This window comes from Rana temporaria, chromosome 7 (assembly GCF_905171775.1).
Source record: "Rana temporaria chromosome 7, aRanTem1.1, whole genome shotgun sequence".
Taxonomy (NCBI): domain Eukaryota; kingdom Metazoa; phylum Chordata; class Amphibia; order Anura; family Ranidae; genus Rana; species Rana temporaria.
This window is the reverse complement of record NC_053495.1, coordinates 99,555,653-99,581,112: the sequence shown is the minus strand read 5'-3', so window position 1 is coordinate 99,581,112 and position 25,460 is coordinate 99,555,653. Positions and strand designations below refer to the sequence as shown.

General features: G+C 44.0%; 1 protein-coding gene across 3 annotated transcripts in view; it reads right to left on the bottom strand.

The window, feature by feature from the left end:
- Nucleotides 1-25,460, bottom strand: part of LOC120945537 (flavin-containing monooxygenase 5-like) — a 96,210-nt gene that overhangs the window by 15,980 nt on the left and 54,770 nt on the right. For 2 of the 3 annotated variants that reach the window (XM_040359750.1, XM_040359749.1), the window contains exons 5-7: nucleotides 16,491-16,633; nucleotides 9,452-9,651; nucleotides 2,978-3,333 (exon numbers count right to left, since the gene is read on the bottom strand). In XM_040359750.1, the coding sequence (XP_040215684.1) occupies nucleotides 2,978-3,333; nucleotides 9,452-9,651; nucleotides 16,491-16,633 (699 nt within the window). The remainder of the gene's footprint in view (nucleotides 1-2,977; nucleotides 3,334-9,451; nucleotides 9,652-16,490; nucleotides 16,634-25,460) is intronic. The other variant, XM_040359751.1, reaches the window with a different exon arrangement.

Below are 25,460 nucleotides of genomic sequence, written 5' to 3'. Positions count from 1 at the left end.
GGGGACTGCCCGGGGACTTCTGTTCGATGGCTATACACACCATCGAACAGAAGCCCGCGCGTAAACATTACGCGGGGCGTGTCCGCGGTGTCGCCGCGTCGATGACGCGGTGTCGCCGCGACAATGACGCGGCGACGTGGGCGGGCCGCCTTAAAAATGCTTCCACGCATGCGTCGAAGTCATTCGACGCATGCGATGGATGCGGGCGGCAGGACATGTACGGTAGGTCTGTACAGACGACCGTACATGTCCGGGCGCACAGGTTTCCAGCGGACTGTTTTAAAACAAGTCCGGGAAACAGTTGTCCGCTGGAAACCTGTCCGATCCGTCCCAAAATGGTCCGCTCGGGCCAACACACGGCCAAACATGTCTGCTGAAACTGGTCTGCGGACCAGTTTCAGCAGACATGTTTGGTCGTGAGTACGGGGCCTAACCGATCACAGGGTGCGCCTGTCCACCAACTTGGTCGATCGGCTCACCTTCATAAAAATGAATCAGTCTTGGATCACCAGCTACCAAGCACATGATGCTGATGTAACCAAATAATTTTTTTATGAATGTGAGATCCCTTTAAAACTGTCTATGCTGATGCTGAATGACTATACTGTTATGCTGAGTGACTATCCTCTTCCTCCTCAATGTTCATGTTGATAGCTTGTAAGAACATTTTTGGTTCTGGGCACAGCCACCAGTGCCTAAGGCTCAATCTTTCTGCCTCTGTTTAACAGGGGCGTGTAATAACAATTTTTGCTAAGTATTACAGTATTGTGCTCCAATTAGAGTATCTGTGAGGGGTTACAGTGCTGTGGCACCAGCACCAGTGCCTAAGGCCCAATTTTTCTGCCCCTAACAGGGGCTTGTAATTACAATTCTTGATCTAATATTTCACAGCAGGGCCCGTTCCTGCACCCACCAAGAGTAACTGTGAGGACTTACAGTGTTGTGGCAACACCACCACACCATCCACCACCAAAGGCCCAATTCTTCTGACCCTGCTAAACAGGGGCATGTAATTACAATTCTTGATCTAATATTTCACAGCAGGGCCCGTTCCCGCGCCCACCAAGAGTAACTGTGAGGGCTTACAGTGTTATTTTCATCTATATTGCCGGGACACAACATTACATTAAAGCCGCAAGCAGTTTTAAATGACTTGTATTCCTTTAGAAATGTCATTTTGTGCAGGGACTGTTATAAACATGGGAAACACATGCCACTTCACAGGCATACTATAGACACCCCCCAGGTATGATATTAAAAGGAATATTTCACTTTAAGCATCATTAAAATCAGTGCTCCCGAAAAAACTGCCGTATTTAAAACTTTTTTTTGCATTGATACATGTCCCCTGGGGCAGGACCCAGGTCCCCAAACCCTTTTTAGGACAATAACTTGCATATTAGCCTTTCAAATTCAAATTTCTGATTTCTCATGTTCGAGTCCCATAGACTTTAATGGTGTTCAAAAGTTTGTGCAAACTTTCAGTCTGTTCGCATGTTCTGGATGCCAACCAAACCGGGGAGGGGGGTGTTCAGCTCATCCCTAATCAGGAATGACAAAATCCTTGATGCTTCTGGTTTCTGAAGTCACATAGTGAGAGGAACAACATCAATTCCTCACACTGTGTGCCCAGAGCCAGATGCATCCTTACCAGGCTCCTCAATAGCTCACTATTCAGCCACTTTTACTAGCTTCAGAATTTTCAGCTTAAAAAACGTATACCTTGGGTACCTGCAGTGATTACCGCAATATCACACTTCCTGTTCAGTGACGTACCAGTACGATGCTGCACAGGAAGGAGTTAAGTGCCATAAAACATGCTAAATATGGTTACAAACAATACTCCTTATTCTCTTTTTAAAAACAAACTTAATACCTGTTGTTAAAGTTTTCTTTGCTGTTCCCTCGAACCTGACTAGTCTCCCAGTTCCTGCTGCTGCAATTACAGCTGCAAGTCTTTTTGGGGATGTCTCTACCAGCTTTGTACATATAGAGAGTGAAATTTGTGCCCATTTTTCTTTGCAAAAAAGCTTAAGCTCTGTCAGATTGGATGGAGAGCGTCTGAAAAGCAATTTTCAAGTCTTGCCACAGGTTCTCATTTGGATTTAGGTCTGGACTTTGACTGGGCCATTCTAATACATGAATATACTTTGATCTAAAACATCCCATTGTAGTTCTGGCTGTATGTTTATGGTCGTTGTCCTGCTGGAAGGTGACACCCCCCCCCCCCCCCCCCCCCAGTCTCAAGTCTTTTACAGACTCTAACAGGTTTTCTTCTAAGATTGCCTTGTATTTGGCTCCATCAATCTTCCCATCAACTCTGACCAGCTTCCTGTCCCTGCTGAAGATAAGCATCCCCAAAACATGATGCTGCCACCACCATCAGAGTGATGTGCAGCAGTGTTAGTTTTCCGCCACACATTGTGTTTTGCTTTTAGACCAAAAAGTTCAAATTTGGTCTCATCTGACAAGAGCCTCTTCTTTTGGCACGGGTTCAACAATGGCTTTCTTCCTGACACTCTTCCATAAATGCAAGATTTGTGGAGTGCATGACTAATAGTTGTCCTGTGGACAGATTCTCCCACCTGAGCTGTGGATCTCTGCAGCTTCTCTAGAGTTACCATGGGCCTTTGTTTCTCTGATTAATGCTCTTCTTGCCAGGCCTGTCAGTCACTGAAAGCTGAAAATTGGTCTGGGCAGGAAGGGGTGAAAGTGCCCATTAGGCAAGTAGTTAAAAGAAGGCCAACAATATCAGCTCCTGTATCTCTCATATGAAAGGGTACTTTAGGAGGACCCCAAAGTGCTCAAGACAGGACTATACAAAAGCATGTTAAAGAACCTTACGACTCAAGCTTTTAGAAACATGCAGTAATCACTTTTTCATCATGGCATGATCACCTTTGGCTAGATTTGTGCATGCCATTTCTATACTGGCAATAATTATTCAAAGCATAAATCATTGTTGTCTATGGTGTACCTTTGAAAACTCGAGTTGCCAAACGACACTGAAGTTCAGAAATTGGCATAATGGCTCCAATCGGTTGAATAAGTCCTACCACTGCTAGTGTATACATCTCCAAGTGATAAGGAAACATATATTTGTATAGGTAGACCTTGTTGTTGTTAACACGGAGCAGTGAATGATCACAGAATGGGAAAGAGATACTATATCCTGTAGCAAATATGACTGCATCAATGTTTTTCTCTACTGTTCCATCTTCAAATATAACATCAGTGCTTGTAAATTCTTTCACATTGGGTCTAATTTGAACATAGCCTGAGAAAATACGATTAGGGAGCTCATCATTGACAGTTGGATGCTGACCACTGAATCTGAAGAAAAATTTATGAATGAATTACTTAACTAATAAGGACAATAAATAAATGTAACATACGACTTATATTGTTTCTCTATGTAATATTATAGATAGATAGAGATGGGTACAGTGCATCTTGAAAACATTTACAGCACTTCATATTTTCAACATTTTGTTAGTCTTATTCCAAAATGGATAAAATTCATTATTTTCCTCAAAATTCAACAAACAATACCCCATAATGACAACGTGAAAGAAGTTTGTCTGAAATCTCAGCAAATGTATTAAAAATAAAAAACAAAAAAAATCACATGTACATACAAGCAAGTATTCGCAGCCTTTGCTCAATACTTTGTTGATGCACATTTGGCACCAATTACAGCCTTAAGTCTTTTTGAGTATGATGCTACAAGCTTGGCAAACCTATTTTTGGGCAGTTTCTCCCATTCTTCTTTGCAGGACCTTTCAAGGTCCATCAGGTTAGATGGGTAGCATTGGTGCACAGCCATTTTCTAATCACCCTAGAAATGTTCAATTGGGTTCAAATCTGGGCTCTGGATGGGCCACTCAAGGACCTTTACAGAGTTGTCCCGTAGCCACGCCTTTGTTATCTTGGCTGTGTGCTTAGGGTCATTGTCCTGTTGGAAGAGGAACCTTTGCCCCAGTCTGAGGTCCAGAGCGCTCTATAGCAGGTTTTCATCAAGAATGTCTCTCTACTTTGCTGCATTCATATTTCCCTTGATCCTGACTAGTCTCCCAGTTCCTGCTGCTGAATAACATACCCACAGTATGATGCTGCCACCACCATGCTCCACTGTAGGTATGGTAATGGCCAGGTGATGAGTGGTGCCTGGTTTCCTCCAGACATGACACTTGCCATTTAGGCCAAAGAGTTCAATCTTTGGTTCATCAAACTAGAACATTTTATTTCCCATGGTCTGAGAGTCCTTCAGGTGTCTTTTGGCAAACTCCAGGCGAGCTGATATGTGCCTTTTTACTGAGAAATGGCATCCGTCTGGCCACTCTACCATACAGGCCTGATTGGTGGAGTGCTGCAGAGATGGCTGTTCTTTCTGGAAGTATCTCCTCTCGCCACAGAGAAACCATCGGGGCTCTTGTGCACCCCCCTGACTAAGGCCCTTCTCCCCCGATCGCTCAATTTGGCTGGGTCGCCTGCTCTAGGAAGAGTCCTGGTGATTCCAAACTTCTTTCATTTACGAATAATGGAGGCCACTGTGCTCATTCAATGCTTCAATGCTGCAGAAATGTTTCTGTACCCTTCCCCAGATCTGTGCCTTGACACAATTCTGTCTCAGAGGTCTACAGATAATTCCTTGGAACTCATGGCTTAACTGTGAGGCCTTACAGGTGAAAGTCGAAAAATTTGAATATTGTGCAAAAGTTCATTTATTTAATTAATGCAACTTAAAAGGTGAAACTAATATATGAGGTAGAATCATTACATGCAAATAAAGATAGTTCAAGCCATGATTTGTCATAATTGTGATGATTATGGCTTACAGCTCATGAAAAGCCCAAATCCACAATCTCAGAAAATTGTAATATTACATGCAATCAATAAAACAAGGATTGTACATAGAACAATATCGGACCTATGAAAAGTTTAAGCATGCATATGTACTCAGTACTTGGTTTGGGCCCCTTTTGCAGTTAAATGCTGCCTCAAGGCGGCGTGGCATGGAAGCTATCAGCCTGTGGCACTGCTGAGGTGTTATAGAAGACCAGGATGCTTCAATGGCGGGCCTTAAACTCATCTGCATTGTTCGGTCTCATGTCTCTCATTTTTCTCTTGGCAATGCCCCATAGATCCTCTATGGGGTTCAGGTCAGGCGAGTTTGCTGGCCAATCAAGGACAATAATCCCATGGTCATTGAACCAGGTTTTGGTGCTTTTGGCAGTGTGGGCAGGAGCCTGCTGGAAAATGAAGTCAGCATTCCAATAGAGCTTTTCTGCGGAAGAAAACATTAAGTGCTCCAAAATCTCCTGGTAGGCAGCTGCGTTGTCTTCGGACTTAATGAAGCACAGTGGACCAACACCAGCAGATGACACGGCTCCCCAAATCAACACAGACTGTGGAAACTTCACACTGGACTTCAAGCATCTTGCACTGTGCCTCTCCATTCTTCCTCCATACTCTGGGTCCTTGGTTTCCAAATGAGATGCAAAATTTGCTATTATCAGAAAAGAGGACTTTGGACCACTGAGCAACAGGCTAGGTCTGTTTTTCTTTAGCCCAGGTAAGATGCTTCTGACGTTGTTTGTCGTTCAGGAGTGGCTTGACAAGAGCAATACGACATTTGAAGCCCATTTCCAGGATCCGACTGTGGTGGCTCTTGATGTACTGACTCCAGCCTCAGTCCACTCCTTGTGAAAGTCCCCAACATTTTTGAATGGCCCTTTCCTGACAATCCTCTCCAGGCTGCGGTCATCCCTTCCACATAACTTTCTATTAATGTGCATTGATACAGCATTTTGGGAACATCCAACTTATTTTGCAATTACCTTTTGAGGCTTTCCATCCTTATGTGTCAATAATGGTTTTCTGAACAACTGTCAGGTCAGCAGTCTTTCCCATGATTGTGATTCCTACTGAACGAAACTGAGAGACCATTTAAAGGCTCAGGAACTTTTTACAGGTGTTATAGCTTTATTCGCTGATTAGAGTGGGACACTTTGAGCCTAGAATATTGCACCTTTTCACAACATTCTAATTTTCTGAGATTGTGAATTTGGGGTTTTCATGAGCTGTAAGCCATAATAATCACAATTATGACAAATCACGGCTTGAACAATCTTGCTTTGCATGTAATGAGTCTATCTCATATATTAGTTTCACCTTTTTAGTTGCATCAGTAAAATAAATGAACTTTTGCACGATATTCAAATTTTTTGAGTTTCACATGTAGGCTGCTCCTTACTTAGTAGCACTAACTTACTCTTACTCTTAAAGGGACAGAATTTTGTGTGCCAATGACAGAAGGGCCCCATCGAAAAAGACAGACGACATTAGCATTAAGGCGCCAGGTACTTTGTCATCACCTTTAAGGGGTACCCGCTTAGGAATACTTAAAGATACCCCTATCTCGGGTACCTTCACAGAGTGCTTTTAAGAACATTGGGCCAAATCCTCAAAAGGGATACGCAGGCGGAACTGCTGTTCAGCCTGCGTATCCCTGTGCCTATCTTTGGAACTGATCCTCAGAAGCAGTTTTCCAAAGATAGGCAGAAGATCTGACATCTGTAAGACACTTACACTGTCAGATCTTAGGATGCAGTACCGCATCCGCCGCTGGGGGCATTTCGCGTTGAAATGCCGCTTTGCGTATGCAAATGAGGACTTACGGAGATCCACAAAGCTTTTCAGCTTTGTTTTTTCTGCGTAAGTTTACGTTTGTAAAAGCATCCCTAATTTTACGTATGCAAAGTGTAAACTAGTTACACCTTGTAAAAACAGACCTTTTTTTCGATCGCCGCTATTTTTTTAAAATTTTGAATTTTATTTTTCGGCGCGTAACTTTTTTTTTACCCGATGCAACTTTATTGTCCCGTCGCAATCCACAAAGCCCGGCGTAACGTAATTTCGCGCGCTGCCCGTCGGGAAAATGACGTCACGAGCATGCGCAGTACGGCCGGCGTGGGAGCGCGCCTCATATAAATTGTCATCGCCCCCTGCAGAAGAGGACCGCCTTGCGCCGGAGACATTTAAGTTACACGGCCGAAAATTTCTAGGTAAGTGCTTTGTGGATCGGGCACTTAGGTAGAAATTTTCCGCCAGTGTAACTTAAATGGTAAAAGTTAAGTTAGGCTACGTTTTTGTGGATTTGCCCCATTATCATTGTGTTACTAAGGTCTGATTTTCTCAAAAATGGTTATCCCAGTTAAACTTTGGACTAATATCGACACGAGTTAGATAATTCCTCTTGTGTTAGGCCATAATTCAGTTTGTTAGTTCTGCACCATTAAATAGTTTCCTGTTTGATGCCAAGTCTTTCATTGTTACACGTATTTGACATAACTTCTGGTAGTCTTTGGACTAATTACGTTGCATTATTATACATCTGTGACTTATTATTGTTTGAAGTGTTACTAAACCCACAACAGTAAAATCAGTCTGTATATGCAGTAAAGCATGCTTATTATACTCACTGTGGATCCTAAGGGGTTAATCCTCGGCATTGTGTAAATAGGCTGTTTCATCCTGTCTTCTCTGATCCTCCCATTGATTCCTAATAATTTCCTGATAACATAGAGTCTATGGCAGGGGTCTCAAACTGGTGGCTCCAGTTGTTGCAAAACTAAAAGGCCCATCATGCCTCTGTCTGTGGGAGTCATGCTTGTAACTGTCAGCCTTGCAATGCCTCATAGGATTTGTAGTTTTGCAACACCTGGAGGGCCACCAGTTTGAGACCCCTTGTCGATGGAGTCTATGGAGTCAGGCTGCACATGCTCAGTTTGATGTGTATTGCTAGAGAGTTTTTTTTCGTGGGAGGGTGCATGTGATCAGCACAGGGCCAATCAGCACTGTCCAGGGTCAGAGGTCTTGCAGTCTCATAGGTCAGTTAGAAAACTCCTCCTACAAGCTTTAACCAGTGCTTGGTAGGAGTCACAAGACTGCTCTAACTGCTGATGAGAAAGGGTATTTAGCAGTTTATATTTACTAAAATAATTGCATTTCCATGTTCAGTGTACTGTGGGAGACCATATTTTGTGAATGCAGGGTCCTGGGTTTAGTAACACTTTAAGTTACCCAGGTGCGAGTAATCCTCCACCCCAGGTAGAAGTGTGTCAGTGAGGACCGCACGGTTTTAAGAGTTGTGGCAGAACAGAGGACCCATCATCTCCAGTGGTTCCTGCTAGGATAAGTGCTACAACTGTAAGTTAACCACTTGAGATCCGCGCTATGGTCGAAAGACGTCCACAGCGCGGCTCTCAAGTGCCGGGTGGACGTCCCTGGACGTCCTGTTGTTGTTGTTCCCTGTGCGCGCCACTGGGGGCGCGCAGCGGGGAAACAACGTGCCCGGCGCATCGTTCGGGAGCCGATGCGAGTGCCTGGCGGCCGTGATGTCCGCCAGACACCCGCGATCGTCGGTGACACAGCAGGGACGTGGAGCTCTGTGTGTAAACACAGAGCTCCACGTCCTGTCAGGGAGAGAGGAGACCGATCTGTGTCACTTGTACATAGGGACACAGCATCGGTCACCTCCCCCAGTCAGTCCCCTCCCCCCACACAGTAAGAACACAATGAGGGAATACATTTAACCCCTTCCTCATCCCCTAGTGTTAACCCCTTCACTGCCAGTCACATTTATACAGTAATTAGTGCATTTTTATAGCACTGATCGCTGTATAAATGTGAATGGTCCCAAAATTGTGTCAAAAGTGTCCGATACGTCCGCCGCAATATCGCAGCCCTGACAAAAAAAAAAAACAAATCGCCGCCATTACAAGTAAAAAAAAAAAAAAAACATAAATCTATCCCCCATTTTGTAGGCGCTATAACTTTTGCGCAAACCAGTCGCTTATTGCGATTTTTTTCTTTTTACAAAAATATGTCGAAAAATACGTATCGGCCTTAACTGAGAAAAAAAATAGTTTTTTTAAAAAAAAATTGGGATATTTATTATAGCAACAAGTAAAAAATATATATATATTTTTTTAAATTGTCGCTCTTTTTTTGTTTATAACGCAAAAAATAAAAACCGCAGAGGTGATCAAATACCACCAAAATAAAGCTCTATTTGTGGGGGAAAAAGGACGCCAATTTTGTTTGGGAGCCACGTTGCACGACCGCACAAATGTCAGTTAAAGCGACGCAGTGCTGGAAGCTGAAATTTCGTCTGGGCACGAAGGGGGTTTATGTGCCCAGTAAGCAAGTGGTTAATTAAGCTTACATTAAAAATATACAACAGATTCAAGCATAAGAAGAATGATAACATTTAATATGAACAGATGCAATCATCCCCTAACCAGACTTCTCAACTTAGTTGCCTATCAGCATGTTCCACATTTAGTATTATAAATACATTTATGCTCACATAAGTATGATACAATGCATATGAGATCGACAGAAAGATAGACGCAATTGGTTTACTTCCATATTGCACACATCTTACCTATGTTGTGGCAGAAGGCCAAAGTTACAATGATTAAATCTACTGTTGAGAGCTGATTCTACCATATAGTTGGTCACAGAGGAAGGCAAGATTTTTCTGATCAAATTTTGAAAACGTGATACGTTTGCGATGTCCCTAGGATAGCCATTCTTAGCAACACGGTGTGTAACCCAGGCACCTCTTCTTGTACTAAGGAACACCTATAAATGTTATCAAATAAAATCTATATCATTAATTTTTATTAAAAAAATTAACACAAGTCATTTGTGAGTTAAATCAAATGATTTCTATAAGAAGCATACCCTATTCCTAATACAGTTCTGCCAAACCTTGTGACAAAGAGGCAAGAACAGAGCTTTGTAGGGTCATTACAACACACAATTTCCTTCTTTTTGGTGATTTGAAGTAATAAAAGCAATAAAAATGAAGGAAAACCTCATCTTGAGCCTCCCGATTGGTTGACAACTAATGGGACAGACAAAGCAGGTAGAGAAAAGTCACAGTATGATCAGATAGGCAGTTGGGTCACAGCAGCTAGGCTTAGTTGCAAAGGATCTCCTAGAATGAAGTCCAGTGTTGTCTTGTCCATCCAACAAATTTGCAAAACATTGCATACTGACACTAAACCTTTCCTCAAGCCTTTTGTTGCATATGAATTTAGTTAGAACTAATCTCAGTCTAATCAAAGCATGATAGCTTTGCTGCTAGTTTGGTTGTTTTAATGCCCCTTACATTTGTCATTTTACCCATATAAACCTATCTGTATCTAACTAAACTTAAAGTGGTTCTAAAGCATGAATCTTTTTACCTTTCATCATTCAAAACTTTAAGGTAAAAAAAAACTTCTGTGTCACAGGATCCCACCCCCTTATAAAATTACCTGAGCCTGATCTCGATCCACTCTGTGCATAAGAGCTCTCTCTCTCCCCTAACAGGGCAGATTGATAACAGTGGGAGCCACTGGCCCCTGCTGCTATCAATCAAATTCTCTGATGAGGGAGTGCGGGGGGGAGGCGGAGCCGCACTGTTTGTGTCATTGGACGTAGACAGGGCAGCTCAGGAGTGAACCCACACAAGTGCCCCCATAAAACGTGGCTTTCTATGGGGGCACTTAATAAAGAGGAGGAGAGCCAGAACCAGAAGGGTACCCGAGAAGAGAAGGATCGGGGCTGCTCTGTGCAAAACCATTACATAGAGCAGGTAAGTATAACATGTTAATTATTTTATAAAATATAACCAACAAAAACAAAGCTTTACAATCACTTTAATGCTTGAATCAGTTCACTCTGCAATCTCTGTAAGGTGCAAATGCTTCCTAGGTGGATGATGCGTCTAAATTCAGAATACCCATGGAGGATACCACACAGATTGGCACTAAATGGACCTCAGATGAAGTTCACAAGCAAAATAATGTTGCAATGTGAACTTAAAATGATTGTAAATGCTTGATTTTTTTTAATTAAAATACCAAATACTGTATGTCAAACACCTATGGTTTTGCAGAGAACAGCATCAACCCTCCTATTCACAGGTCGTCCGCCAGCGCTCCTGGCTCCTCCACTCTGCCAATTCCCCCCTAGCCAGGGCGCCATGGGCAACAGGGGCGCCGTGCGGCCATCCAGAGGCGTAAGGAGGGGGGGTGTCAGAACGGCACCCTCCTCCGCGATTGTATTACACCCACGGTGGCAGCGCCACAGGGTTTGGGCAGCGGCACACTGGCACAGGCAGGGAGAGGCGAGCCAGCTACAGAAGCGAGGGGTAGGGGGTGTGCGGGGGGGGTGCAGGGTGACACCGCTGCACCTACCATCCCCTCCTCTTGCGGCGACAGGCTGCCTGTCTGTGCAATCCCGGATGTCACACAGGCACAGCCGAGTGAAGCCGCCTCCCCCTTCTCTCTGTTTATGTGTAAACAGGGGGAGAGGACCTTCTGTGCATGTGCCGCCGCGCTGATCTGAGGTACTGAAGGGGGGACTGCACTGAACGAGGGGGGCTACACTGAACGGGGGGGCTGCACTGAAGGGGGGCTGCACTGAACAAGGGGGGCTACACTGAACAAGGGGGGCTACACTGAATGGAGGGAGGCGAGACTGAATTGGGGGGCTACTCTGAAGGGGGCTATTCTGAAGGGGGGCTACACTGAAGGGGGGCTACACTGAACGGGGGGTCTGCACTGAACGGGGGGTCTGTGTAACATTAAGGGGGTCCAGAGCTGCAGGGTTCTGTGTAATGTAAAGGGGTCCAGTGATGCAGGGTGCTGTGTAATGTAAATTGGTCCAGAGGTGCAGGGTGCTGTGTAAAGTAAAGGGGTCCAGAGGCGCAGGGTGCTGTGTAATGTAAAGGGGTGCAGGGGGCTGTGTAATGTAAAGGGGTCCAGAGATGCAGGGTGCTGTGTAATGTAAAGTTAAATTAAAACAAATTATTTGTTACAAATATTTTTTTTCATGCCACTGTACCTATGGAAAAACAGTGTTATGACCCTAAGGCTGCTTTCACATTGGGCGGTGGAGCCGCGGTGACGGTATAGCCGCGCTATTTGTCGTATTTACCGCGATATCCGCGTTGCGGGCGGTATTACCGCGGTTTCCCATTGATTTCAATGGGAAGGCGCGGTATAGGAGCGGTAAACACACCGCTCCTATACCGCTCCAAAGATGCGGCTAGCAGGACTTTGGAGCGGTCCTGCTACCGCAACGCTTCAGTGTGAAAGCCTTCGGGCTTTCACATTGAAGCCTGCAGGGCATGATTTTTTCATGCGGTATAGCAGCGCTATTTTTAGCGATGTACCGCATAAAAAATGCCTCAATGTGAAAGTGGCCTTAGACAGAAAAGTTTGTTAGGACTAAATAACGCCTCTCCTTCTCCTGTTTTCCATGGTGGGGTGTGTTTTGTAGTCCTAACAAAATGTCCTGATAGCATTTTGCACCTATATACAGATATGACTAAATGCTTTCAATGGTATATTCAACAGGCAAAAAGTGAGCAAATAAGAAAAGTTCTTTGTTGAGGTTCACACACACATTTATATATATATATATATATATATGTACAGTTGCCACAAAAAGTATGTGAACCCTTTTGGAATGATATGGATTTCTGCACAAATTGGTCATAAAATGTGATCTGATCTTCACCTAAGTCACAACAATAGACAATCACAGTCTGCTTAACACACAAAGAATTAAATGTTACCATGTTTTTATTGAACACACCATGTAAGCATTCACAGTGCAGGTGGAAAAAGTATGTGAACCCTTGGATTTAATAACTGGTTGTACCTCCTTTGGCAGCAATAACTTCAACCAAACGTTTCCTGTAGTTGCAGATCAGATGTGCACAGATGTCTCTATAATCGCGGCCAAAATCGGGACTGCCAGCGGGAGTGAAATCGTGCGAGTTCAGCTGAACTCGCACAGCTTTACTCCCGCAGCCCAGTGTGAACCTGGGCTAAATCTTTGTTAGTGAGCACTTCTCCTTTGCCAAGATAATCCATCCACCTCACAGGCATATCAAGATGCTGATTAGATAGCATGATTATTGCACAGGTGTGCCTTAGGCTGGCCACAATAAAAGGCCACTCAAAAATGTGCAGTTTTATCACACAGCACAATTCCACTGATGTCGCAAGTTTGAGGGAGCAATTGGCATGCTGACTGCAGGAATGTCCACCTGAGCTGTTGCCCTTAAATTGAATGTTCATTTCTTTACCATAAGCCGTCTACAAAGGCTTTTTATAGAATTTGGCAGTACATCCAACCGGCCTCACAAACGCAGACCACATGTAACCACACCAGCCCAGGGCCTGCACATCCAGCATCTTCACCTCCAAGATCGTCTGAGACCAGCCACCCAGACATCTGCTGCAACAATCGGTTTGCATAACCAATGCATTTCTGCACAAACTGTAAGAAACCATATCAGGGAAGGTCATCTGCATGCACTTTGGAGAGGTGTTCTCTTCACGGATGAATCCTGGTTTATACTGTACACAGTGTACAGGGCAGATGGCAGACAGCGTATATGGCTCTGTGTGAGTGAATGGTTTGCTGATGTCAACGTTGTGGATCGAGTGGCTCATGGTGGTGGTGGGGTTATGGTACGAGCAGGTGTATGCTATGAACAATGAACATTTTATTAATGGTATTTGGAATGCACAGAGATACCGTGACGAGATCCTGAGGCCCATTGTTGTGCCATTCATCCACAATCATCACTTCATGTTGCAGCATGATAATGCACAGCCCCATGTTACAAGGATCTGTACACAATTCATGGAAGCTAAAAACATTCCAGTTCTTGCATGGCCAGCATACTCACTGGACATGTCACCCATTAAGCAGGTGATTAATGGCAGAGCTGGAACGTAGTGGTTTGGCTGAAATCAGGAGATCTGACCATGCCTGCAGCACAGGTTGAACAAAAGCAGGTTCACACACACCTTGTCTAATCAGAGACTGCACTGAACTAATGCACTCAGATAACTTCTGCTGGGGACAAGAGGAATAATGTTCATCAAAAGAAGCTGGATCATCCTCCATTAACCATATCAAGGATTCAACTTGGTCACGACTGAAGGGGGGAGAGAAATCATCACTACCATCTGGGATGAACGTCAGGGCCAGTTTAACACATAACCGGATTAACAGCTGAATATCATAAGACATATAACCCTGATCCACCAAGGAATGAGCTGATCGGATGGTTTCCTTTAGCTGGTCACTAGTCCATCCCTCCAAAACCTGGAGACAATACTCCTCATCCTCCTCTGCCAGCAGAGAATAGTAAATGATTTCATTGAAATCCATGTTCAAATACACACCACAACAGGATGGTTCCTCAATGCAGGCACGTCTGGTCAAGGAAGGCCCTGATATACTGTCAGAGAATCAGGTAGACCAGTACTGTGTGACTGCACAGAGGAGACCAACAAGGTATGTAGTTGAATAAAAAGGTGTTTATTTACAAACATGTGAAGACAACCAGTGCACAACAACAAATAGTATATACAAATCAAGGGGAGATACCGTAATCGTAAACAAAACCAGGCCAAGGTCATACACCAGGGGATGTCAGCAGAAGGGTGAGGACGGGAACACAACAGAGCAGGGAGCGGATGGATGAACAGGCTGCGGGGCAGGAATCCAAGGGGAACAGGATCCAGGGTAAACAGGCAATAGGAAGGATAAGCCCAGGATGGGCTCGGGACAGGGATCGGGTCGGAAGCAGGGTCAGGTTTGCAGGCTCCAGGTCAGAAAGGTAGAAAGATACCAGGGCGAGGTCAGCTTGAACTCGCCGGGTATATATAGAGGTGTAATAATTAAGTTCAGGTCACACCTGAGCACAGGGAGGGCCGTATGCTCCATACTGTCAGGGTCCATCTGCTGGTGGAGACCAGTACTGCATCCCAAGGGTGATATAACACCAGCAGGGAGAAGTTCTCCTGACAGTTTGGAACTGTCAGGAGACACCTGCTGGTGAGATGCAGTACTGCGAGCCAGGTGATAAATAGCACCAGCAGATGGAACCTTTCCTGACACTCTCACCTCTCCTGTATGTTATATCATTAGAACCACTTTTTTATTTAAGGTTTCTTGGTTGTCCCTTGGCAACTTGAAGTTTCAGCTCCCTCCATAAATTTTCTATAGGATTAAGGTCTGGAGACTGGATAGGCAACTCAATAACCTTAATGTGCTTTTTCTTGAGCCACGCCTTTGTTGCCTTGGTGGTATGTTTTCGGTCATTGTCATGCTGAAAGACCCTTCCATTACCCATCTTCAGTGTTCTGGGCTGAGGGAAGAAGGTTCGGCAAAGTCAGCCTGTACCTTTAGCAGAGAAACAGCCCCAAAGCATCATGTTTTTACCTCCGTGCTTGACTGTAGGGATGGTGTTCTTAGGGTCATAGTCAGAGTTTTTCTTCCTCCAAATAAGGCAAGTCCTCCTCCATAAGAAGGCACATGTACAGTGATGACAATGAACATCTAAATTACTCAGAGAAGGATTGGGAGAAAGTGCTGTAGTCAGATGAGACCAAAATGGAGCTCTTTGGCATTATCTCGACTCGCCGTGTTTTGAGGAAGAAAAAATATGATTATGACCTTAGGAACACCATCCCTACAGTCAAGCACGAAGGTGGAAGCATGATGCATTGGGCTTTTGCTCCGCTAAACGTACAAGCCAACGTTGTTGCATTGAGGGGCCAATGGATAGGGCCATCTATTGTAAAATCTTGGATGACCTTAATCCTGTAGAATATTTATGAAGGAAGCTGAAACTTCAAACTGTCAAGAGACAGCCAAGAAACCTTAAAGCAGCTTTTCAGTCATTTGTTTTCAACTTTCCATCTATTAAATCTTCTTCCCTTGTTGTTTTACCTTTGGATAGGAAAACATTTTTTTTGTTCTGCCAGTAAATACCTTATACAGCCCACTTCCTGTTTCTTGTCTGGTAAAAAGCCTAGGCTTATTCTCTCTCTCTCTCTCTCTCTCTCTCTCTCTCTCTCTCTCTCTCTCTCTCTCTCCCCCCCCCCCTCTGTGTAAATGCAGGAAGTGAACAGGCAGCAGCTTCAGCTGCCCACAGTTAAAATGGTTGTAGTCAGACCCAGTGGAGAGAGATGTCTGCAGCATATTTGGGAAGTACAGAATCACAGTGTATATATACACAAGATGTGTGAAAACCTGGTCACTAACTACAAGCAATGTCTTACCTCTGTGCTTGCCAACAAGGGTTTCTCCACCAAGTACTAAGTCATGTTTTGCTTGGGAATCAAATACTTATTTTACTCACTGAACTGCAACTCAATTTATAACATTTGTATCATGTGTTTTTTCTGGACTTTAGGTTGATATTCCGTCTCTATCATTTAAAATACGCCTATGATTAAAAAATATTAGACCCTTAATTTCTTTGTAAGTGAGCAAATTTACAAATCTGCAGGGGTTCAAATAATTATTTTCTCAGCTGTATTCAGTATTATTTCACAGTTTGCATATTTACTCGTACTTAAACACTCTATCCAAATCAAGCTACATACATACATACATACCTTTTCTGCTGTCCTGCTTAGTTCCACTGCAATGTCCCCTCCAGAGTTCCCAATGCCAATCACCAAAACTCTTTTCCCTTTAAAATTGTCTGGAAGCTTGTATTCTCTACTGTGTAAGTACTGCCCCTTAAATTGTTCTATACCTTTGAAGATATCAATTAAATGTATACAGTCAGTATTATAATATACTGTAACTTATTACATCATATATTATTATGAAAATAATAAAATGAATACTTTTATGGCAAAATGATTTTACATACTGAATATCTTTATGGAGAACTGCATGCAAAAAAGAAAATCACTGTAGGTCTCCTTAATGTGAATGTGTTGCACAATCTGAGATCACATGATAGCCCTAGTGAGTTATAGTTGTGTAGTAGTTTTATTATCACAGTTAGCCTTATGCCCTGTACACACGATCGGATTTTCCAATGGGATGCATCGACTTGATTCTGAGCATGCTTGTTTTTTTCTCCGTTGGAGTTCCACACAGAAGATCGGAATTTCTTTTTTTTAATCTGATGGCCAAAATGAAGGGGTGTTACAGAGCCCCAAAACTATATTTAGTTAAGGTAGCACATTACATATCTGTCAGTGTTAACCTCTTTCCCACCGGGCTTGTTTTTCAGATTCAGTGTTTACAAGACTAAAACAGTTTTTTTTGCTAGAAAATTACTTAAAACCCTCAAACATTATATATTTTTTTTTCTAACACCCTAGAGAATAAAATGGCAGTCATTGCAATCCTTTTTGTCACACCGTATTTGTGCAGCAGTCTTACAAGCGCACTTTTTTTGGAAAAAAATCACTTTTTTGAATAAAAAAATAAGACAACAATACATTTTGCCCAATTTTTTTATATATTGTGAAATATAATGTTACGCCGAGTAAAATGATACCCAACATGTCACGCTTAAAAATTGCGCCCGCTCGTGGCATGACGTCAAACTTTTACCCTTAAAAATCTCGATAGGCAACGTTTAAAAAATTCTACAGGTTGCATTTTTTGAGTTACAGAGGAGGTCTAGGGCTAGAATTATTGCTCTCGCTGTAACGATCGCGGCGATACCTCACTTGTGTGGTTTGAACACAATTTTCATATGCGGGCGCTACTCGCGTATGCGTTCGCTTCTGTGCGCGAGCTCGTCGGGACGGGGCGCTTTAAAAAAAAAATGTTTTTGTTTTCTTATTTATTTTTATTTAGTTAATAATTTTTTACACTGAAATAAAAAAAAAATAATTGATCACTTTTATTCCTATTACAAGGAATGTAAACATCCCTTGTAATAGAAAAAAGCATGACAGGTCCTCTTAAATATGAGATCTGGGGTCAAAAAGACCTCAGATCTTAGATTTAGACTTAAATGCAAAAAAAATTAAAAAAAATTGAAGCTGTCATTTTTTCAAATGACAAAAAAAAAAATGTTTCTTTAAGACGCTGGGCGAGACTGACGTTTTGACGTCACTTCCGCCCAGCAGAGCTATGGGGACGGGTGAAGGACATTTTTCCCTCACTCGCAACCCCAGTCAGCTGCTGAACGGACCCGATCGCCTCCGCCGCTACCGACGGCTCCGGTAAGCGGCGGAGGGCGCGGGAGAGCGGCGGGGCCCCTCTCCCGCCACCGATAACGGCGATCTTGCGGCGAATCCGCCGCAGAGACCGCTGTTATCGTGTACACCACCGCCCACTGAAGAGATGGATACCTCGGTTGTGGCAGCAGCTGCTGTTGTTACTGAAATATCCATCTTTAAAAAGAGGACGTCTTTTTGACATGGGGCGGTGGTCAAGAGGTTAAAGCAGCTCTGGTATACAGAGCCTTGCAAAAGTATTTACCCCCCTTGGTATTTTTCGTGTTTTGTTGCCTCACAACCTGGAATTAACATGGATTGTTTCAGGATTTGCATCATTTCATTTACAGAACATGCCCACAACGTTGAAGATTTTTTTTATTATTATTATTGTGAAGCAAACAACAAATAGGACAAAATAACAGAAAATGTCAATGTGCATAACTATTCACCCCCCTAAAGTCAATACTTTGTAGAGACACATTTTGCGACTATCACAGCCTCAAGTCGCTTTGGATAAGTCTCTATGATTTTGCCATATCTTACCACTGGGATTTTTGCCCATTCCCCCTTGCAAAACTGCTCCAGCTCCTTCAAGTTGGATGGTTTGCGCTTGTGAACAGCAATCTTTAAGTCTGACCACAGATTTTCTATTGGATTGAGGTCTGGGCTTTGACTAGGCCATTCCAACACATTTACATGTTTCCCCTTAAACCACTCAAGTGTTGCTTTAGCAGTGTGTTTGGGGTCATCGTCCTGCTGGAAGGTGACCCTCTGTCCTAGCCTCAAATCACACACAGAGTGGTACAGGTTTTGCTCAAGAATATGCCTGTATTTAACACCATACATCTTTCCCTCAACACTGACCAGTTTTCCAGTCCCAACTGCTGAAAAAAACCCTTACAATATAATGCCGCCACCACCATGTTTCACTGTGGGGATGGTGTTCTTTGGGTGACGTTATGTGTTGGGTTTGTGCCAGACATAGCGTTTTCTTTGATGGCCAAAAAGGTAAATTTTAGTCTCATCAGACCAGGGCACCTTCCTCCATACATTTTGGGAGTCTCTCGCATACCTTTTCGCAAACTCAAAACGTGCCATTTTGTTTTTTGCTGAAATGAATGGCTTTCTTCTGGCCACTCTGCCATAAAGCCCAACTCTATGGAGAATATGGCTTATTGTCGTCCAATGTACAGATATTCCAGTCTCTGCTGTGGAATTCTGCAGCTCCTCCAGGGTTACCTGCTGCCTCTCTGATTAATGCCCTCCTTGCCCGGTCCGTAAGTTTTGGTGTGCGGCCGTCTCTTGGCAGGTTTTCTGTTGTGCCATGTCCTTTCCATTTGGTTATGATAAATTTGATGATGCTCCTAGGGATCATCAAAGATTTGGATATTTTTTTATAACCTAACCCTGACCTGTACTTCTCAACAACATTGTCCCTTACTTGTTTGGAGAGTTTCTTGGTCTTCATGGCAGTGTTTGGTTAGTGGTGCCTCTTGCTTAGGTGTTTCAGCCTCTGAGGTCTTTCAAAAAGGTGTGTATATGTAATGACAGATCATGTGACACTTAGATTAGACAGGTGGACATCATTTCACATAGAGCTTTTTTATGGGCTTCATAACAAAGGGGGTGAATACATACGCACATGCCAATTATCATTTTTTTATTTCTGAAAAATAGTTTTATGTATATATTTTTTAAATTTTACTTCACCAACTTAGACCATTGTGTTCTGATCCATCACATATAATTTATATTAAAAAAACATTGAACTAAAGGCTGCAATGTAACAAAATAGGTAAAAAGCCAAGGGGGTGACTACCACTATATGAATCTCACTAGCATACATACCTTCCCACACATGCAGAGGAAGTCTGAATTGTTTAGCTGGCTGCTAGTCTATTTATAGCAACCTACTCCGACACACAGCTCAGGCTGACGTCTCCCTGAATGAGTGAGAAGTTATCAGGCTGATAACAGAGCTATGGAGGAAGAGACAGCTATGGGACTTAGCTCTTTGAAGAGATAAAAAAACACTACAGATATATGTGCCCAGCTGAAATATTATGAATTGGGTTTACATCCACTTTAAGGTGGTTGTTAACTCACTTTTATTAAATGCTGCCATCCTCTCTGCACCATTATAATAATTGTCCCTGTGCCTGTGTTCTGTAAAAAACCTGTATGAGCTCCGCTCCCGGGCTCAGCTGATTCCCCTCCTCCCTTGTCTGTACGGCTCAGAGCTGCAGTGGGTGGGATCGAGCCCTCTCACTGATGTCAGTCGGGGAGGAAGGGGATAGAGGAGAGACAGAGCTCCGAGCCGCCGACAATCAGCTGAGCAGCGGAAGCAGAGCTCATACAGGTACAACCGTGTATTTTTTTTTTGCAGAACACGGGTACGGGGACAATTATTATGCAGAGAGGATGAGAGCATTTTATAGCTGAAATGAGAGCAGCAAGAGCAGGGGGTGGCAATGGTAGAGCAGAGACAGGCAGAGAGGGGAGGAGGAAGGAGGGGGGAGAAGGTCACAGGAGACAGATAGCAGGCTTCGGCTAACGGAATCATGCAAAAGGACCATGGTGTCAGGGCTCAGCAGCCATGATTATTGTGGTCTGTTTGCAGAGGGTAGGATATAGCCAGGCAGGATCAGCTAGGTATTTCAGGTGATACGGGGGTCCAGATGACACAGCACAAGCACTGTGCTGTATAACATGCTTTAAGGGAACAGGGTCTTTATTTTAATGTCTCTTGCTTGTCAAGCTCTCTTCAGGCTGGCTCTATCATAGATTGCTGTTACCTGCTTGCTTGCTTCTATCACTGTGCAACCACTAGGTATGGGTGAACGGTTCGGTCCAAGCAGAAGTTCAAGCCGAACTTTGGTTGTTCGGACATTCAACGCACAACGAACATTATGCGGTGTTCGTGGCAAATTCAAAAGCCGCGGAACCCTGTTAAAGTCTATGAGACACTAACACGAAAAGCCAAAAGTGCTAATTTTAAAGGCTTATATGCAAGTTATTGTTATAAAAAGTGTTTGGGGACCTGGGTCCTGCCCCAGGGAACATGTATGAATGCAAAAAAAGTTTTAAAAACCGAGGGCTAGGTTTTACAAAGATCTGCCTATCTTTAGGCGGGCGTAGCGTATCTCAGATACACTACGCCGCCGTAACTTAGAGCGGCAGGTCCTGTATTCAGAAAGAACTTGCGCTCTAAGTTACGGCGGCGTAGTATAAATGGGCCGGTGTAAGCCCGCCTAATTCAAATTGTCCAGGCAGTGGGCGTGTTGTACTAAAATGAGCCTTGACCCCACGTAATTGATGTTCCTAACGAACGGCGCATGCGCCATCCATAAACGTACCCCAGGGCGCATGCTCGAAATCACCTCGCAAACAGTCAATGCTTTCGACGTGGACGTAACTTACGCACAGCCCTATTCGCGTACGTCTTACGCAAACAACGTAAACGCCGGAAAATTCGACGCTGTCTCGACGTCCATACTATGCATTGGCTAGAGCAGGGGTAACTTTACGCCAAAAAAAGCCTTACGTAAACAACGTAAAAAAATGCGCCAGGCGGACGTACGTTTCTGAATCAGCTTATCTATCTCATTTGCATATTCTATGCGGAAGTCTAGGGAAGCGCCCCTAGCGGTCAGCGTAAATATTGCACCCTAAGATACAACAGCGTAGGAGACTTACGCCGCTCGTATCTAGGCAATATTGTGGCGTATCTGATTCTATGAATCAGGCGCCGAGATGCAACGGCCCGCATTCGGAGTTACGATGGCGTATCTGGAGATACGCCAACGTAACTCCTTTATGAATCCGGGCCTTAATTTTTTTATGATTACTGTGTAAATGACACTGACAGGGAAGGGGGTTAAACACCAAGGGGCGATGAAGTGTCCTAGGAAGTGATTCTAATTGTGGGGGGTCTGGGCTACAAGTGACATGACAGTGATCACTGCTCCCGATGACAGGGAGCAGTAGATCTCTGTCCTGTCACTAGGCAGAACAGGGAAATCTCCCCGTTCTGCAGCTCCGTGACACGATTGCGGGCACCCAGTGGTCATCGAGATTTTTCCAAGGGACGTACGTCCCTTTGCGCAGCTGTGCCATTCTGCCGATGTATATCGTAGTGCATCGGCCAGCAATCGGTTAAAATGAAACAATAAAAATTAAATATTCCTTTAAATATCGTGCCTGGGGGGTGTCTATAGTATGCCTGTAAAGTGGCGCAGTTTTCCCGTGTTTAGAACAGTACCACAGCAAAATGAAATTTCGAAAGAAAAAAGGTCATTTAAAACTGATCTCGGTTGTAATGAATTGTTGGGTCCCGGCAATATAGATGAAATTCATTGAAAAAAACAGCATGCCCCCCCATTCCATTACCAGGCCTTTTGGGTCCCAAAACCAAAAATTGAAAAAAAAAATTGCGTGGGGAGTCCCCGCAAAATCCATATTAGGTCCTTCAGGTCTGGTATGGATATTACGGGGAACCCTGCGCCAAACGTTAAAAAAAATCGCGTAGGGGTCTCCCCAAAACCCATACCATATTTTGGAGGGCCACTCGGTGACGTAAACGGGCGACCCCGCCTTCCTTTGACATCACCTGGTGTCAGAGTGGGTGGGGTCACCCATTTACGTCACTGGGTGGCTCCGCCCTCAGCTATACAACAGTTGTCACAGAGAAGAAGCGTCACTCGGTGGGAGCCTTCCATAGAGGCGGAGCTGTTGCGGTTTTATTTAGCTTTTTTCGGTCCATCGGGCGACGTGAGATGGATTTACAATGTACCCGTTACCAATTCACATAGGGAGAGGCCGGGATCTGGGGGTTCCCTTGTTAAAGGGGGCTTCCAGATTTCAATAAGCCCCCCGACCCGGAGACCCCCACAACCACTGGGCAAGGGCTGTGGGGGGCAACTCCAAAGCACCCTCTCCATGTTGAGGGCATGTGGCCTGGTACGGTTCAAGGGGATGCGCTCTCTTGTCCCCCCATTTCCTGTGGCCTGCCAGGTTGCATGCTCGGATAAGGGTCCGGTATGGATTTTGGGGGGACTCCTACGCCATTTTTTTTTTATTTGGCACAGGGTTCCCCTTAATATCCATACCAGACCTGAAGGGCCTGGTATGGATTTTGGGGGAACCCCCACGCAATCATTTTTTTAATTTTTGGTTTGGGGTTCCCCTTAATATTCATACCAGACGCAAAAGGGCTGGTAATGGACTGGAGGGGGAACCCATGCAGTTTTTTTCAATGAGTTTTATCTATATTGCCGAGACGCAATCAGTTTTAAATTACTTTTTTCCTTTAGAAATTTAATTTTGCTGTGGTACTGTTCTAAACACGGGAACCATTTGCCACTTTACAGGCATACTATAGACACCTCCAAGGCACGATATTTAAAGGAATATTCCACTTTTATTTTTTCACTTTAAGCATTATTAAAATCACTGTGCCAGAAAAAATTACCGTTTTTAAAACTTTTTTTTGCATTGATACATGTCCCCTGGGGCAGGACCAAGGTCCCCAAACTTTTTATGACAATAACTTGCATATAAGCCTTTAAAATGAGCACTTTTGATTTTTCATGTCCGTGTCCTATAGACTTAAACGTTGTTCGCGTGTTTGTCCAAATGTTTTGCCTGTTCGCAAGTTCTGGTGAGGGGGTGTTCGGCTCATCCTTAGCAACCACTGTACTTGCTAAAATCTGCAGGAATGCTATCCTAAGTTAATATTTCTCTACAACTATCTACTCTTGAGGATTGAGGTATCTGCCGTTCTGAGTTGGAGATATGACAGTATAGTCAAATCGCCACAACCCAGGCAATCAATTAGTAAAGTTTTACTGTGAGGTCTGATTTGAAAAACTCTTACAAACTCCACAAACCATTCTGTAGCAAGGTCTCAGGCCTATTTTGATCTAATGAGAACCTCAAGTGCCAGGGACAGCTGACATCCTTCTGTATGTAGTGGGTTGTGTGGCATGGTGGGTGTGTAGTTAATAAATTATTGGGCGCCAGACACTTCTTGGATGCAAAAGAAAGTTTATTTCTCCTAACAAACCTTTTTTGTGGGAGAGAGGGTTAGCGCCAGGACACCCTTAGGAAGTTGCAAGATTAATTGTCAGACTCTAAGGCCCCGTACACACGTCCGAGAAACTCGACGAGCAAAACACATCGTTTTGCTCGTCGAGTTCCTTGTGAAGTCGAGTTTCCCCATTGACTAATGAGGAAATAGAGAACATGTTCTCTATTTGGCTCGACGAGTTCCTCGTCGGCTTCCTCGGCCAAAAGTGTACACATGACCGGGTTTCTCGGCAGAATACGGCTCCGATCGAGTTTCTGGCTGAATTCTGCCGAGAAACTCGGTCGTGTGTACGGGGCCTGAGACTTTAATAGGAGGACAGCCATGCAGGGAAAGGCATCCAGCAAGACGGCACATCTGCATGTGTAGGAATGCTGTCTCATATGGCAACAGTCTTTAACAATTCCAAACAAAAAGCTTAACAGTTCCTTCACCCACTTCTCTGCTGGGTCCCTAGCTTGGCTCTCTAGATACCTCTCAAGCTTCACCCCTGCTGGCCTGCTTGGTCCCTGGCTTGCCACACAAGGCTGCTCTGCAAGTCTCATCTCCGCTGGCTGGGTCCCTGGCTTGATTCCTACTGAAGTTTCCAGATTCTTCACCGTCCCCAGTTGGTGAGAATACTGCTCCGGTACTTGCTTCAGTTATTCATTGTGGTCTCTAGTAATTAGGCAGATAGTCCTTTACTGATGACAGGTTCTCCGGCCAACAGAACTGTCACTTTTGCTTGGACTGCAAGCCGCAGTCCCAAACCTGCGCTGCTCTCTTGCTTCTAAATAGGCTCTCAGACAGCCTAACAGCCAGATGTGCCCAGGATAGGCCCCATCTCCGGCCTAGCAACCCGGGCAATAAGACAAATGTCCACCCAGACAGCCTTCCAGGTGGCACAGAACACAAATCACCTGACTCCACCTGAATATATAGGCTCTTCAAGCAGGCCAAGGGATCCAAGAAAACACCTGCCCATTGGCTGAGATACCCCATATACCCATAACCGGACCTTGCGTTGCCGACTTCTGGGAAAATCACACAAGCAGGAAATTGGATGTACCGTACACCAATGTTGCATAGAATGCTCCAAGTTACCGTATTGAATTTAATTTTACAGAAAATTACAGCGCTACAGATTGGAAAGGAAAGGTAATTTTTAATAGCATTCAATTACAATATGGCCTGTGTAGCAATCATATTTCTTTTTATTTGCTATTTTTCCCATGAAAGTGGAATTACCCTTTAAGAACATGTATACAAGCGGCAATTTCTTATTTTTTTACTGCCTAATTTTCACAAAAATAATTATATGACTTGGGTGG